The sequence below is a fragment of the Pseudonaja textilis genome, chromosome 5 (genome assembly GCF_049901715.1).
Source record: "Pseudonaja textilis isolate UNSWEBS1 chromosome 5, rPseTex1.2, whole genome shotgun sequence".
NCBI lineage: Eukaryota > Metazoa > Chordata > Lepidosauria > Squamata > Elapidae > Pseudonaja > Pseudonaja textilis.
The window spans coordinates 53,600,183-53,616,063 of record NC_141994.1 but is presented as its reverse complement, the minus strand read 5'-3'; the positions used below and the strand labels follow the sequence as shown (position 1 = coordinate 53,616,063).

The 15,881-nt window shown below is 37.0% G+C and overlaps 1 protein-coding gene across 4 annotated transcripts; it reads right to left on the bottom strand.

Annotated features, from left to right (window-relative positions):
* Positions 1–4,525: 4,525 nt before the first annotated feature.
* On the bottom strand, positions 4,526–15,277 carry NFYB (nuclear transcription factor Y subunit beta). 4 transcript variants are annotated; one of them, XM_087934894.1, is made up of 8 exons: positions 13,992–14,301; positions 11,966–12,092; positions 11,135–11,228; positions 10,148–10,278; positions 9,671–9,868; positions 8,788–8,869; positions 5,816–5,895; positions 4,526–5,652 (listed from the first exon to the last, which is right to left on the bottom strand). In XM_087934894.1, the coding sequence occupies exons 3-8, from the start codon at positions 11,226–11,228 to the stop codon at positions 5,620–5,622; spliced, it is 618 nt and encodes a 205-aa protein (XP_087791020.1). In that variant the 5' UTR covers positions 11,966–12,092; positions 13,992–14,301; the 3' UTR covers positions 4,526–5,619. The 4 variants fall into 4 exon arrangements, with proteins under 4 accessions (XP_087791020.1, XP_026582513.1, XP_026582523.2 ...); XM_026726728.2 differs by lacking the exons at positions 11,966–12,092; positions 13,992–14,301 and adding an exon at positions 15,041–15,277; XM_026726738.2 differs by lacking the exon at positions 11,966–12,092 and having other exon boundaries at positions 13,992–14,943.
* Positions 15,278–15,881: the final 604 nt, after the last annotated feature.

Below are 15,881 nucleotides of genomic sequence, written 5' to 3'. Positions count from 1 at the left end.
AGCACTTACAAGGAATGTTAATCTATTCCTAAGCACACAAGTGTATCAAATAGAGGCATTTAGATGCGATTTTGTACATGAATAATTGTTTATCATATTATAGCATAAAGTGGCTAAATTGTGCCAGTATATTATGTAGGTGGTAAATAGAGCTTAATGATGCATCCCACAGGGATATTTCTATGAACAGTAGTGCTTTTTACATTAATTTGTATGGACCTTATACAGGTTCCTGTGGATTGCATCCTTTGGCATCTAAATAAAATGATTTTTTTAAAAAAAATAATCTCTATTTTGAAACCTGATTTAGTGCATATGTGCAATAGAATGAGTATTTTGCACTTCAGTTTTCCATCAATGCATAAGAATTAAGATGGGAATCACTTGATCTGCAAGGATCAGTTTTAAAGTGGATTATGGTAATACTAATGCTTTACTATCATTCCATGTTCACAGTTACAAAACATCTTTGAGATGTTGTAACCCATTTTTAGGTAGAGAAACTGGGAGAAATTCATTTGAAGAAAGTCTGTTTTGGCTTAGTTCCTAATAAACCATGAGATGGTTGGATGTATGAATTACTGCTTATGATATATGAATTAAGTCACTGTGATTTGCATGGTTTATGGCTTAATATAAAACAAACCATTACAGCTTCCACAAAATGGCTTAGCATAATCCCAGTGAATTCATGGTTTGGATAGAATTAGGATCCAACTCCCCCAATTTTATCTCCAATACTTATTAATAACTTCTGGAGATATTTGAATAACAGTGACAAAAAGTTGGATGGATGGGAACAGGGGGTTTGTAACCTCAGATGTGTGGGGACTGAAAGTTCCAGAATAGTGGCTAAAAGCTCTAGTCCTAACAAATCAGGAGAGAGGCAGGTGGAGAAAGCCACCCTAAGATAGTAGAATTCTAAAATTTTACAATAATCATACTGATGCAGCACAATCTGTAATGCCATTAAAAAAACCTACAGTGGTCTATTTTTTAAAAAGCTTTTTTGAATTGTTCATAAATTAAGTAGCACTTTTTACTGGCTACTCTCTAAGAAGGAATTAGATTAGAATTCTTTATTGGCCAAGTGTGATTTGACACACAAGGAATTTATCTTGGTGCAAATGCTCTCAGTGTACATAAAAGAAATGATACATTAGTCAAGAGTCAAGAATCATAAGGTACAACACTTAATGATAGTCGTAGGGTACAAAAAGCAATCAAATCATACTAGGAACAAGTTCCATCAACAAACTTTTGTGTATGTTAGTCAGCTGACAGTAACTTTGCTTACTGAGTTTTTTCCTGAGACAAATATTGGCAGTGGGATATAAAGAGGGTGGGATGGGATGTCAGTTATACTACCTATACAACACTGTCTATTTGTGGCATAATAATACAGATACTCAGAGTGAAACCAACATACTCTTTCATGCACCTTATGATATGTACCTTTTTCTAAGGCAAGTACGTAACAACACACCAGAGAAAATGTATGTTACAGTCATACAATTCTGGTTGCTCTTAGCAATTAAAAATCACTCAAGCTAACATTAGATTTTTTAAACTAGTACTGTGAAATGGAAACTTCAGAAATCTATAAATACATTCTTCAAAGTTGAAGGTAGTATTTCCTGAGAAGGTCCATTTTAGATGCTAGAATTTAAGCTCTTCCTTGAATTGTCATAAGAAATGTGCTTCCTTTCACTTTACCTGCCACATACTTCCAACTCTGGATTGAATCCAGATAGCCCAGTGGTCACAGGGTCAAAGAGAAGTACCTTTAAGAACTCACTCAACGTAGTTGTAGTGTGTTGTTTTGTATAACTTTTTTGAATTAGGAGGCCTACTGTGACAATGTAAGAATTATATGGCTATTAATAACTTTTTGATTGTAGATACCTTACTTAACAATATGATCTGTTGAGTATATCTGTGAGTATTTTTGCACTTTTGAGTTCATATATTCCTGCACTTGTTTTAAGAGTATGTCATGATTACCAAAGGTAAAATTGTGGTGTTAATTCAGACCTGAGATTCAGTGTACATGTGTTTATGCCAATAGGCTATTATGATTTAACCACAATTCAGCAGTTTCCCATATACGGAACTAGATTAGTAACAAGTGTGTAATTTCTTTAGTAGCCTCACCCATACAATGTCTAGCTATTTTTGCAGCCTGCTTCTCTTAATAGCACTTAAAATGTATTTCATCCAACTATAAAGTTATATTTGAAGCATATTCTGTTTAAGAAGTATCAATATATTTGGATAAATGGGTCAACCTAAGTTCATTTAAAATATATATAAAATCAGACTGTTTGGGAAACTGGTTGTTGTTTTGTTGGGGTTTTTTTTTGCTTGCCTTTGTAAATATATGTATAACATCTTGTATAAATTAGTCCATCCTGTTCCAATTTCAATAATAGACTTAGTATCAATCTTTATAAATGTAAGTCTGTTGCTATTTATTCCTTACTTCATCAGTTCAACTTCAGTTTTGTGACATGGCGTGTGAATAAAAATTTGGATGGTTCAGAAGGTCATATATGTATTTAATAAGCTGATACAAATAAGCCTTTTGCCTATGTATAGGGATTGCAGTTTCAAATAACTGCTTACCAGTTTTAGAATAAAATCGAAGTATGGAAATCAGCTTTATGGTTTCATACACTGGTTTGTTCTAAAACGTATACTCATATGCTGGGTTTGGTAAAATGGAATACACCCATTGACATTTTCCCCATTGACCTATTGAGTAAAGTACAGTACTTAGTGTTGTAAAAATGCTGAGTATAATTATTCAGTAAGATATATAAGAATGAGGAAAAATAGCTCATATTGTCTGTTTACTAAAGTAATGTGACCATCTGAATGCAGCCATTGTTATGTATGATTTATATAGCAATATTTGACCATAATTTTGAAGTAGGCTGAACCAGTAAATCAGTCTTTAACAAAAATAACACCAGTTAACTGGAATTCTGAAGTGATGGTTAAAGCCAGCTATTTATGGTCTTATGATCTGCAGCTGAAATGTCTTGAGAGAAATCCAATATTTTCTATAATAAAAGTAGCATTGTTATTTGTAATAAAATGATTTGTCCTAATGTTTTTTTAAAACCTGTGGTATTAGTTAAATCAATGCAGCTTTCAATGGTAATAATTACATTTAGAAATAAACATTTCATATATTCGCATTGCAGACTTTAGTGTTCTAAGAAGCTAAATCTTGCACTATGTTATTTTGGCTTTAGTGCAAGGGAAAACAAGGTAAGATATGTGGGGTTGATTTTTAAGTGTAATAAAACTTTGATTATTTGTCTGAATCATGTGAACAAATCTAATTAAGCTACTGTGGATAGAGATCCTGATAGTTATTTTTATCACAAAGCCCATGTTTATCTATAGAACCAATAAAATGCTAAAGATTTCCTGCCCTTCTAAGAATTCAAGGGAGTATAATTTTTCTCCCTTTACCACCTTGTGAAGTAAATTGAGCTGAAAGTAACTGGCTCAAAATAATCAAGTGGTTTCTGCTGCTACAAGTGGATTTGCATCTTCACTGTCTTAAAAACTGCCCTTCAAATTCATATATGCAAGCTTGTTTATCAAAAGTTACTTGTGGTAGCTTCATAAATGTGTCTCTTTACTGGGTTGCTACACTTTAATTTCATTTAAGACTTGTTTTGCACAATCCAATAACTTAAGCTTTATTGAAAGGTAATCATTCACCTTTTTTCCAAATCCCTTCATCAGTTTGATTTCATATGAGGTGAATCATAAGTTAATTCTGATCATAACATTGACAGCCAAGTCAAAAAAAAAAACACCTTTCTAGAAAATTAATCTGGCAATTTGCATTCCAAGTTTCCAGCAGCTTTTCAGATTCTCACAACTAATTATTTTTATTGCACCATATCTACAGCTTTCTGAAAACAAAAATTCTTATTAATTTTCCTTAACCTGTTGCAAATGAGATGCTTTCTCTGTTGGTGCTATTTTTTTTAAGAAATCATCTTGGATTATATCCCAAAAGTGCTTTTTCAGGAGGCAACTGGACCCATCCTTCCATTCCCCGTTATCCTGTCAGAACTGAAAAAGTTTCTTGGATGAGAAGTGAAACGTCTTCAAAGTAATAACGAAGTCCAGTTGCCTCCTGAAAAAGCACCCTTGGGACAACCATGACCTGGATGACCAAGAATCTCCACAGACATCTTGGACTATGTAGCTTCTGAGCAAAAATTATGTGAGGTTTGTTTTTTTCCAATGTTAAATGCTACTGGAATGTGTTAGCTGAGTGTGTTCCGACGATTTTTGCCATCATGATTTAAAATAGAGACCAGTTTCCATGGAGGGATGGGCATCAGATTTTCACATTTCTCTCTTCATGGTTTAGAAATCAGCAGCTGTTTTGCTTTGTTGTCCGATATTGTGCAGGACAAAGCTTTGCTGATCAGCAATTTTATTCTTAAATTCTCAGTGGCATCTGTTCACTTTTATCATTCTACAAATCACAATATTTTAAGGTATCTTAAAATTTATTGCAGCAACAGGAAACAGCCAAATCGATGTTCAGACCTTCCATTTACATCCCTGGAAATACATGTGTCCCTCTTTACTTCCACAGTAATTTAAGATTGGAGTTGCCACACATCATGACTATGAAGATGTTAAAGAGGTAATCTGACAATAAAAATACCATTCAAACAGAATCTGGTTTCTTTGGAGAGAAATCATAAATTAAAAGGAATTTATTTCAAAAGTAGCAAGATGAATATCCCTAGTTCAAAGATCAACCAAAAATAACCTTTTACTACATATACTTCTAATTGTTGCAAAACAGGGACTGCACTACCAGATACAGTTAACACTGATACTGGGTACCAGACAATCCACAGAACTAATTCTGCATACAAGACAACAGTTTGTGACAAACCCACCTTCATTCTTTTACAGCTTGTGCAAAATAGTTCCCAGGGACCATGACCCAAGGTTATAATGCTAGGATCCAAAGATTGGTTACTTCTAGATTCCCATTATTTAAAGTATTATATTAAAAGTACTGGGAGCACTTATTTTGAACTGTGGGCATTTGAGGAAATTCAAGTTAAATATTAATAAATATTTAATTCAACTCATGCAAGACAGATACAAAACAAAAGGTCATCTCAATTTTTATAATAAAGGCAACTTGCATTCAAAATGAACTGTACCCTTATGTTTTATTCAAAGGGTAAACGTGAATTAAACCCAGCTGTTTACTTGAATTACAAAAGTAACATGATTCAATATGAAAATAAGAAACTGTCTACAAATCTCTTGACAGTAGTAAATTGCAATATACAATGCATATAGGAGTTATACAGAGCAACAAACTCTTGTACAAAACAAAAAAAATATTTTAATACCTTTAAAATCCAATTTCTTTTAAAATCACTCATGAAAAAAGGTTTGAATCAGAGTTCACATCTCAATTAGTGAAGCCTCAGGAAGCTACATTACAACTATTGAATATACAAAGTGACCTTTCTTCACTAGCCAATTCATATTCAAGTTCTCTTTCCTTTAGCAATCCTTGTTCATATTTACTACGTCTCTAAAGCCTTCTCCAAGTCATGAGAACTGAATTTGCTGAACACCAGGAATCTAGGACATAGAAAACAAATACACATTAATTTCAAAAATCAATCCAGAAACACATTATGAGATCTATTGTAGTGATCTTAGCAATAACCACTTTTGCATTGTACTGATACCAAAATGGAAATATTTAACAGGAATTAAAGGTGGGGGGGAGGAAATGCTGTACCTGTTGATAGGATGTTGTATAAACCATGACATTTTGTTGTTGGCCATCTGTGGTTATCAAACCTGCTGGCAACTGGTTAGCTACATGAGAAAAATAGCATTGTTAGAAAATTTCTGCTCATGTAAAATTAAATACCAAATCCAAGTTAAATATCTGCTATTAAACAGTATCAAATCTGATCTTTCACTAATATGTACTCAAACTGAAACCTGATAGTACCAGATGAATGTTAGACCTTCCTAACAAGAAATTGAGAGTTCAACTGTAAACTAATTTGGAAGATAAAAATACACAGTAGTATGAATAAAAACATTAATATATTAACTGTCTCATCTTACAGTTGGAAGTCAGATTGATTCTTTACAGTGCATATTAATATTTTCAGTTTTTTAAAGCACGACTGTTTTAAAGAACATTGATCGCTGTACTTTAATGGGAATGCGTGCGCAAAGGTTCTCCATCCGCTTTTATACTTGTTTGTCTATGGCAAATATTTTTTTAATAACACAGACACAAAACAAAACAAATAAAAACCTGATCAGCTCAACAGGGCAAATTCCATCTAATGCAGGGGTGTCAAACTGGCGGCCCACAGGCTGGATGCATCAACGCCCACCCCAGATCCACAAATAGGGAAACGTCACAAAATGTCACGTGACGGCAATGTGGTGCCGCGGGTTTGACACTCATGATCTAATGCAAAACAGCATGGTTTCAAATATACAGGTCTACTAACTTCAGTCATTAAGTTTCACATACTTGCTACTGCATGTTCTATCCTCCACCAATCTACTCCCAAAGTTTCTCTGAGCATTTAAAAATTCTAATAAAATACAGGTTAAAATTGCCCACTTATGACAACTGAACTCAAAAATTCTGTTGCTAAGTGAGGCATTTGTTAAGTGAATTTTGCCCCATTTTACGACCTTTCTTGCCATGTTAAGTGAATCACTGCAGTAATTAAGTTAGTAATATAGTTAAGTGCATCTGGCTTCCCCATTGACTGCTTGTCAGGAGGTCGCAAAACCCTGATCACATGACCCTGGGACACTACAACCATAAAAAATGAGTCAATTGCAAAGTATCTGAATTTTGATCATTGGGATGCCACAACAGTCGTTTGAAAAATGGTCATAAATCACTTTTTTCAGTACCATTGTAACTTCAAACGTTCACTAAACGAACTAGTCAAGGGCTACTTGAATATGTTTGTATTGCAGGAGAGACAGAGCATGTTATTAAAAATTAGACACCTATTTTTTATGTTGTTTATATAAAGATCTCTGCCTTACTATCAAATATTCTTCCTCTCATTCAGGAGGATAACTTGACCTTCAGACGAACCTTTTTGGGCAACAGGGAGAGAGGAAAGTAAGCTTCTATCAGCAATGCCTACGCATGCTTTGATTTGCATTCAAACGATCCTCTAATCAGTATAAGGATTTTTGTTAAACAGTCATTCAATACTTGGAATATAATTCAGTGAAGAAAACAACTGCAATTAATGCAATTCTGTTGTGATAAAGTTTTATCAGAGAATTCCTCCTTTCCTGCCTGATTAGGTTTTCTACTTTCTAACTTCCAGAAGTATGTACAATTAATAATTATCTTCAGGCACTCAAAAGCATCTGTATTCTACTGGAAAAAATGCAGAGCTCAAAACTAGTGGAAGATATTTAATTATAAGCTCAATGAACTCTATGCAAGAGACACACACCTGTTACCAAAATGCAGAGAATGCTTTAAAAATGTCTTTACAATGGGATCTTTCTTGTGAGACATCAGAACTCTGCATAGTTTAAACATAACCCATTTTGTTTTCTACAGAAACTTTTATTAAAACAATTCTGTCTTACAATAAGAATGCATGGTTAGTTTTAGGTAAATTACACCACTATTACTGTATATCAAGTTTCAGGTAAACAATCATGTATTTCAAATTAATTTTCAATTTAATTTACATAGTAGTATCATGAGATTCTCTGAATATGGACAGGATATAACTATTTCAAATAAATAAAAATATTGACGAGATCAAAGACTACTACTTGTGAATTAGGGCTATTAGAAAAAATATCATTGTTTCTATATGCTTCAATAAATAATCCACCGGCAGCAGCAGAATTGCTTTGTCTCTGTGTTTTCATTAAGGAATACCGGTAAATCTTCATGCATCAAAATATGTTATACTGTGACATATAATTTTGAATGGAAATTCTCCTCAGTGGTAAATCATTTATAGTGATGACAACACGTAAAGTACGTCAACATGAAATCCTGCTCAAAAATTGTATAACTCAATATGATTCTTAGTTCATTTAGTTTCAAATTTGTTTTCAAGGATTCATGAACAAACTACCAATAATATTTGGCTTGTGTCCATTTGTTCATTGAACTGTTCAAGATTACAGCAGTGCTGAAGAAATGGATGTACAACCAATCCTCAAAGTTCTGGTACTGCAGCTTCTCTGCAATCACTTGATCACACCTGGCTCACAATTATAACATTGCAGGGAGCCACGGTCACGTGATTGCCATTTGCAACCTTCCCTGCCAGCTTCCCACAAGCAAAGTGATAATGTGAAAATTGGAAGGGAAGGTCACAGATGATTCCAGTCCTGGCCATCCTGGACTTATGAGCAGCCTGTGCTGGGTCTCCCCCTCTACCCATGCTACTTACCTGGGACTCCTGCCACTTTCATCTTAATGATCTGTGGAACTTAGAATTATTATGGCAGTTGGAAATGATAGCTGGGATTGCTATCACTAAATGATGAAGTCACATGACTTTGCGCTAACCTAAGGACTACTTACATGTAGCATCAATGTTTTATGACTGTATGTACTTTGCCATTAAACTGTCACCTAAATACTGGCTATAATTCAATACAATTAACAAGTCTATTTAACTGTATATATCAAGCAACAATTATCACACCTGCACCAGTCACTATTAGTGATACAGTACTTACTAAATGCTTCCTCTGTGAGCTCCTCACTAAGGCCGTCTGCTGTGGTAACTGTTCCACCAATGCCTTTTTCTCCCTTCATTGCCTTGAAAAACAGTAATGTTTTACATATAACTCATACATTTCAGCAATTTACAATACAATTGAATAAGTTGGAAATCTCTCTTTCTCTCTTGTACAAAAGACCTATTAGGAGCCTGTTGATTTTGCTTTACCACTGATCATATTAAATATTCATAATAGATTTTCTGGCTAAGCTTCTTGGACAAAATGGCAAATTAGGCAGATGTTTTGAAGAATTTTCCCATACTACTGCCAGCTCAGTCTGTCTTAACCAGAGGCTGATGTGAAGTTCTGTCTTCCAGCTTGCTATGAATAGCTATTTACAGAAACTGCGACAATAAGCACCATCTCCCTGATGCTTATTTATCAGTTCTGCCCCACTCTGTTCATTCTTATCACTATGATAAACAAAGTAGAAGTAAAACAGATGTGAAGGCCACAAAAGCCCAGATCCCTCCACAACACAACAATGCAAATAAGAGGGGAAGAGAAGAAAGGTTGTTTGTGTCAAAATTTATATACTTTGATTTTGTGGAGATTTTTATCCATTTTCTTCTCAGGACCTAACACATTAAATTATACAATGTTAATTGCAATTGTTGATTAACCCAAATCCATGAGATATGAACAATAGGAATATTTTTTTCTACTATACATTTATACATTTGTATAGTAAAGGGAAATCTTTACAAAACACTACAGTACAGGTAAAAACTGATTCTCTTTTCCAATAGTAACACATACAAATTATCCAGCTATCTTTCCTGTTATATACAACTATATTTAAACCTACAATGAAACAGTTGCAAATAGAATTACAAACCTCTCTAAACTTCTGCAGATACAATTTCAAAGGTTCAACATAGCTATCAAACCCCAGAGTTGACATAGCAAAGAGAATATCTTCTCCATTTATTGTCTTCCGTTTCTCTTGATGACACCTCTCGCTTGCTTCTGATGTAATAAAACTGATGAATTCACTGACACACTCCTGCACACATTCTTTCGCATCTTTAGCAATCTAAAATATACATAATATACATTAAAATATTTTTAAATTACCATTTTTCCAAAGAGATAAACATTATAACAACCCCCTCCAAAACATAATAAAAATATTAAAAAGGCATAATAATGGAGCATGTCAAAAATACAAAAACAAAGCAGGCAGATAGAGGGAGGTATGTTTTTTCAGACATTTAACAGAAACTGACGACTCAAATGTTAAAAAGCAATATCACATCCCTAATCTGTACTTAAAATATTGAATGCTATCAAAGATTTATTTCACATATATTACCTTTCCTGTCTGAGGTATAGCATTCTTCATTATCCTTGCCACATTTGCAATAGGAAGGTATATATCCTGTTCCCTAAAACTCTCTTTGGAACCATTTGTGTCTTCATGATCATTCATGCTATCCTCAGTATCTAAGAAAACACATATAAACATTAATTATATAATCAGGAACATTAATCAATGCTCTGATATTCAACTGAAAAACGTACCACTTACTTTATATTAGCCTTTTATTATACATAGTCTTTGAGTTACAACAGTAATGGAGTCTGCTCATTGATGGTTGTAAATTGGGTCACACAAGTGACTGATTTTATGACCTTTTGGGGGGTGATTGTTAAGTGAACGCTGCAGTTGTTAAGCAAATCACTGGTTCGCTATGGGTGTGATTTTGCTGAAAACTGGTTTACGGCAAAATTGTCATAGAACACATCAAGGGACTGTGGGACTCTGCAAATGGCGGTAGTTGCTAAGCACCCAAAATATAGTCAAGTGATGGAGAGGGGTGGCCATCAGAACCTTCAGATCTGGATTGTAAGTACCTCCATAAAGGTGCTTTGTAACTTCAAACGTTTGATAAGCTAGTGGTCATAAATCGAGGACTACCCGGATTATTCTTTAAGTACTTTAAAGAATACTAGTTTTTATTTCATATTTTTGCACAACATTTCAAAATTCTAAGAATGCTACTAGCCTAACGCCACCAGCAATATTAAGCCTGAGGCATAACTTATATCAAAGATGGTCATGCTCAGCCTATGACCAAGATGCTATTCTTGTACTAATTTTATGCAGTCTTTTATGCAGTCTTCAGGTTTTTACAACATTTTAATTTAGACACTAAAACAAATCATTTATATCTTTCCCTTCAGCCTCCTGTACAAGAAAGAAAAAGCCATTTTAAACAGAAATGGATATCAAGAACGGAGAGAACGGTCAATTCAAACCATTGAAAAATCAATACACTCTATTCAACATGTTACTTACCATCTTGAGGTTGGATCACATAGTGACTACCACCAATGTAATCTCCAGCAATTCCCAGCTGTGAAGCATCTGTTGTAGAATTATCACCATCCATCTACAATAATATAACATTATTGAACAGAACATTGGCTATATATACACATTATTACCATGATGAATGGCATCAATAATCTTCTGTACCTGAACTTTAACTTTCAAGTATATTAAGAAATTCCCACTGCATTTCTTGTTATTCAATTCAATCTATCTGCTAAATTGTTTTAGCATACCGGGATACTATTGTTCATGTATAATGGTATGGCATTTATTTTATCATCCCCAGACAACCTACTTTATTCTTTTGTAGGGCACTTATACAAACTGAAGTATTTCAGAAGTTATCAAACACATATCAAATGTTAAAGACTTACATATAATTAATTTTCCACTATTTCAAATAACTGAGCATTTCTTGGTGCATTCAGTTCTGTCCAATAAGGTGCCACTGTTCATTAGGCAATGATCTATTCTTTACAAACAGTGTTGTTTCTCTGTGTGTAAATATTTCATGCTTTGGCGCCACTTCAAGAAGCATTAAATTGTATTTCAAAGAGAATTACTGCCACTTCCATAAATAAGGACTATAATGATGTTACATAATAGCTTAATAATTTGTGTGGCGAGTGATTCCTTCTCTTTGAAAATTTATGTATCTCCATCACTATATCTGTCTTAGTTCTTTTTTGTTATTATTTGAAAAGCAATACAAATAATCTCAATTCCACCACCACCCCGGGAAACATTATCTACTGCTGTATTACTTAGCCAATATTGGAATAAAACTAATCTAACCTTAGAAAGGGCTTTCTGCTCTCAGTAGTTCATACTTGAAGAAGACAAAGTGGATGGAAGTAGGAAGAGGCTTATAGATAGCCACCCTGTGATTCAAAGGGTGCCTAGAGAGGAGTGTGAAAGTGGGCTGAAAGGGATGGGCATTCAGTTAAAGAGCTGCTTTCATCACATGCCAAATTACTACAGTCCTTCCCTTGCAAACTGAAGAGGGATACAGCACCAGACCACTGAACAAACTGCTTTGGATTGCTTGACAAGAGCCAGACATTTGTACCAGAGTTCTCTGTTGGTATCCCTAACGTAGTCCCAGGCACACTTGCCTATGTCTCTGCTCAGAGAATGGCTGCAAAGGATCCAGCCTGTCCACCTCAGTGATTACAGTCAATAGGGAAAGAGTGAAGATAAGATCATAGCAGCAAGAAGAAATGTCAACAAACCATGACATATTATTATCAGGACTGGTTGTGATCTGATGCAGATAATACTTCTGGATAGGGCTACATAGACTATTATAAAATAGTCTATGTAGCCCTATCATTAGAAAAATGGCATCCCTCTGGGATATTATTTTTCCAATTTCTCTAGCTTGCAATCCTGGGCCTTCCTAGTACAGTCAAGTCCTGTCTAGTGTAACCTTACTCAAGTCTTCAAGATGTGTTAAAATCAGCTGTCACATCTGAAAGTGCCAAGAGTACTTATCATATTTTTATAAATCTTATTTTATAATAGAATTATTAAATTTCTATTTTGCAATTCAATAGGGAAACCATTTTTATATTTTGAGAAATGTACTTTGAAAAATTAGATCTGAGACATTAAAGTTCTAATCCTATGCACTGTTACCTATAGATTTCATCAGTCAATTATACTTAACATTACAAAGATAATCAATCTTTGATCTTCTTTCAAATGTATCATGAATTTATATATAGAATTGCAATGTTAGGCAAACTAACACAAGCTGTCTTTTCAGTGCATTAACAAAATAATCTATTCTATATAAAAGTACACATATTTTTAAAAAGACAATAATGTACATTGCTTATTACTAATTCTATTTATTGTCCCTTCCAGTTTTCTATGTCCTTTTAAAATGATACTTGACAAATGATGCAATTAGTTAGTTTTATATGTTTGGAATGTTATTAATTGCAAAAACATATGGGGATGTTTGTGTGTGTTGGGAGGTCAGTATTTTAGGGGGCAAAAAAGGAACAAGGGTCACATAAGCATATAAAGGTAGTCCTCAACTTACACCCAGAATTGACCCCAAAATTTATGTTGTTGAAACATTTGTTAAGTGAGTTTGGAGAATTTTATGATCTTTCTTGCCACAGTTGTTAAGTAAATCCCTGCAGTTATTAAGTTAGTAACACAGTTGCTAAGTGAATTTGGCTTCCACATTGACTTTGCTTATCAGATGGTCACAAAAGGTGATTGCATGACTCTGGGATCCTACAACCATCACAAATACCAATTCAATTGGCAAGTGCCTGAATTTTTACCATGTGACTATAGGAATACTACAACGGCCATAAGTGTGAGAAACAGTCATATAATTTTTTCAGTGCCATTATTTTTGAATTGTCACTAAATGTCACTAAGTTGAGGACTACCTGCATTAGTCTCAAGTCTAACCAAGTACAGACAGATTAATTTGTACATATTTTGTCATTCAGCAAATGATTTATGCTGAAACTTTTAAGAATAATCTCGCATGAGATCCACGATTTGCTTTTGAGCTGTTATGGTCTTTGTTATTCATTTGCTTTACCAATGAGCAAAACACCAGAGATGATCTGTATTAGATCTATGGGGTTTTCTAATAAATATCTAATTCTGGGGAACTAACAGGCAGTATACATTATGTGTATTGGATAAAATCCTTTTAATACCAATAATTTCTGTCTAAATCAGCATAACCCAGGGAAAATATAGAAACCTCCCTTTAAAAAAGAAAAAAAAATAAGCCAGAGAAGTCTGATGAACTATTTTTACTCTCATAGTTTCACAAGCATTTACTCACATGGTGCACCGTAAAATTAGGCAGGCTGGCTGGCTGGCAAAAAACAACAAAACCCTGATCCGACAATACCGATCTGCTGTAGTTGTGTGTACGTTTTAGGGAGAGGGGGGGGAAAAGGGAATTACTCAGAATTGGTGGGTTGAATCCTTTCAGGCCGGGAGCGATAAGACCCTTTGACAACCGGGCAGACGCACGTGGGAGACGGAACAAGAGAAAACAGCAGCAACCTCTGAATGCTAATAAATGCGCAGAGAAAAACAACCCAGCGGAGGAATAAAGCTTTGGGGGCCATAAATAGCAGCCCCACGGCTCCCCACCCACCTTTAGGGCCGCCATGCCCGGACAGCAGGACGAAGCATCTCCTGGCTGGGGATTGCGGGAGCCCTTTCTGACAGCGTCCCATTTCCCCCTCGGACCCCGTCCTGGAGCCCCCAAAGGCGGAGGAGCAGCGCGACGGAGGGCCGGGGCAGAGGCCGGCGAGGGGCGGCAAACCCCGCACCCCGAGGTCCCTCTTCTTTAGGCCGAGCCAAGCCAGGCGCACACAAAGCGGGTCGGCTCAAAACAAACCCAACTCCGCCAGAGGAGGGAAAGGGAGCCCGGTTGGGGGGGCGGGAGAAAAGGGGAGGCAGCCCCCGATAGCAAGGAGGGGGCCACCCGCCAATTCGGGAAGAGGGCGCGGAAAAAAAAGGGAAGGCGAGGACGGTTTGGCTCGCCCGTGTCCCGCAGGCGACCCCGAGTGAGGCGCCGGGCTTGCCGCCGACGCCTCGCTCTGGGCCCCCCCCCGCGTTTCCAGGGCCCGGTCGGGCAGCGCCGCCATCTCGCCTTCCCCTCCCCTCGCGGCGAGAGCAGAAGACGCGGCACAAAGAAGCGGCAGGCAGGCAGGCGGGCCCGGCGTGGGCTCCGCTCGGCTTTTTCTAGGCTCCCCACACTTCCTGGTCCCCTCAGCGGCGGCGCGGCGGCAACGCCGGAGCCCGGGGAGGGAGACGGACATTTCATTCGAGCCTGCAGTGGAACCGGTTAGCAATCATTGGCCGGAGCCAGGCACAAACCTCCAGTGCGGCCCTGGTTGGCTCCCTCCACAAATCGGCTGTTTGGTTGGACAGAAAATGGCTGCGAAGGAACCAGTCCCAGCGCGGAGCACCGCTTCCCGAAGCCGGCCTGCCCTCCCTCCGCGCCGCCTCCTGCCCGCCCCCTCCCCGCGCGGGAGGCTGTTCCCGCTCAAGGATCCCCTCCCGCCGCTGCCTGCGAACCGCCGCGAAAATATCGCCCGCGGCCTCTCTGACAACGGCGTAGCCTGACCTCCGCTCTTTATTCGCCCGAGGGCAGCCGCCGTCTGTCGAGCCAAGCTGAGAGGAGCAACGTGGCAGTTGCTTTTTCCAGTGATTCTTTTTGTACCCTTTCCCTTCCTTAAAAAAAAACAAAACAGACTAGGGACCCTTTCTCGCAGAAATACAGGTGTTATTATATACCTGACATGGCAAACCATGGTTTAAGCAAGGCTTATTCACTCAGAATTGGCTATCCTGCCAACAGCAATTCACATTGTATTCAGATATTGTACTTTGTGGGTTCAGATAACAGATAATAACAGATAATCAGAGTTGGAAGGGACTTTGTAGGTCATCTAGTCCAACACACACCCCACACCCCCACCCCACCCAAGCAGGAGACCCTACACCATTTCTGACAAATGGCAGTCCAATCTCTTCTTGGAAGTCTCAAGTGAAGACGCTCTCACAACTTCTGAAGGCAAGGTATTCCATTGGTTGATTGTTCTCACTGTCAGAAAGTTTCTCCTTATTTCCAGGTTAAGTCTCTCCTTGTTCAGTTTCCATCCGTTATTCCTTGTCTGGCTTTAGAAAATAGATTGACCCCTTCCTCTCTGTGGCA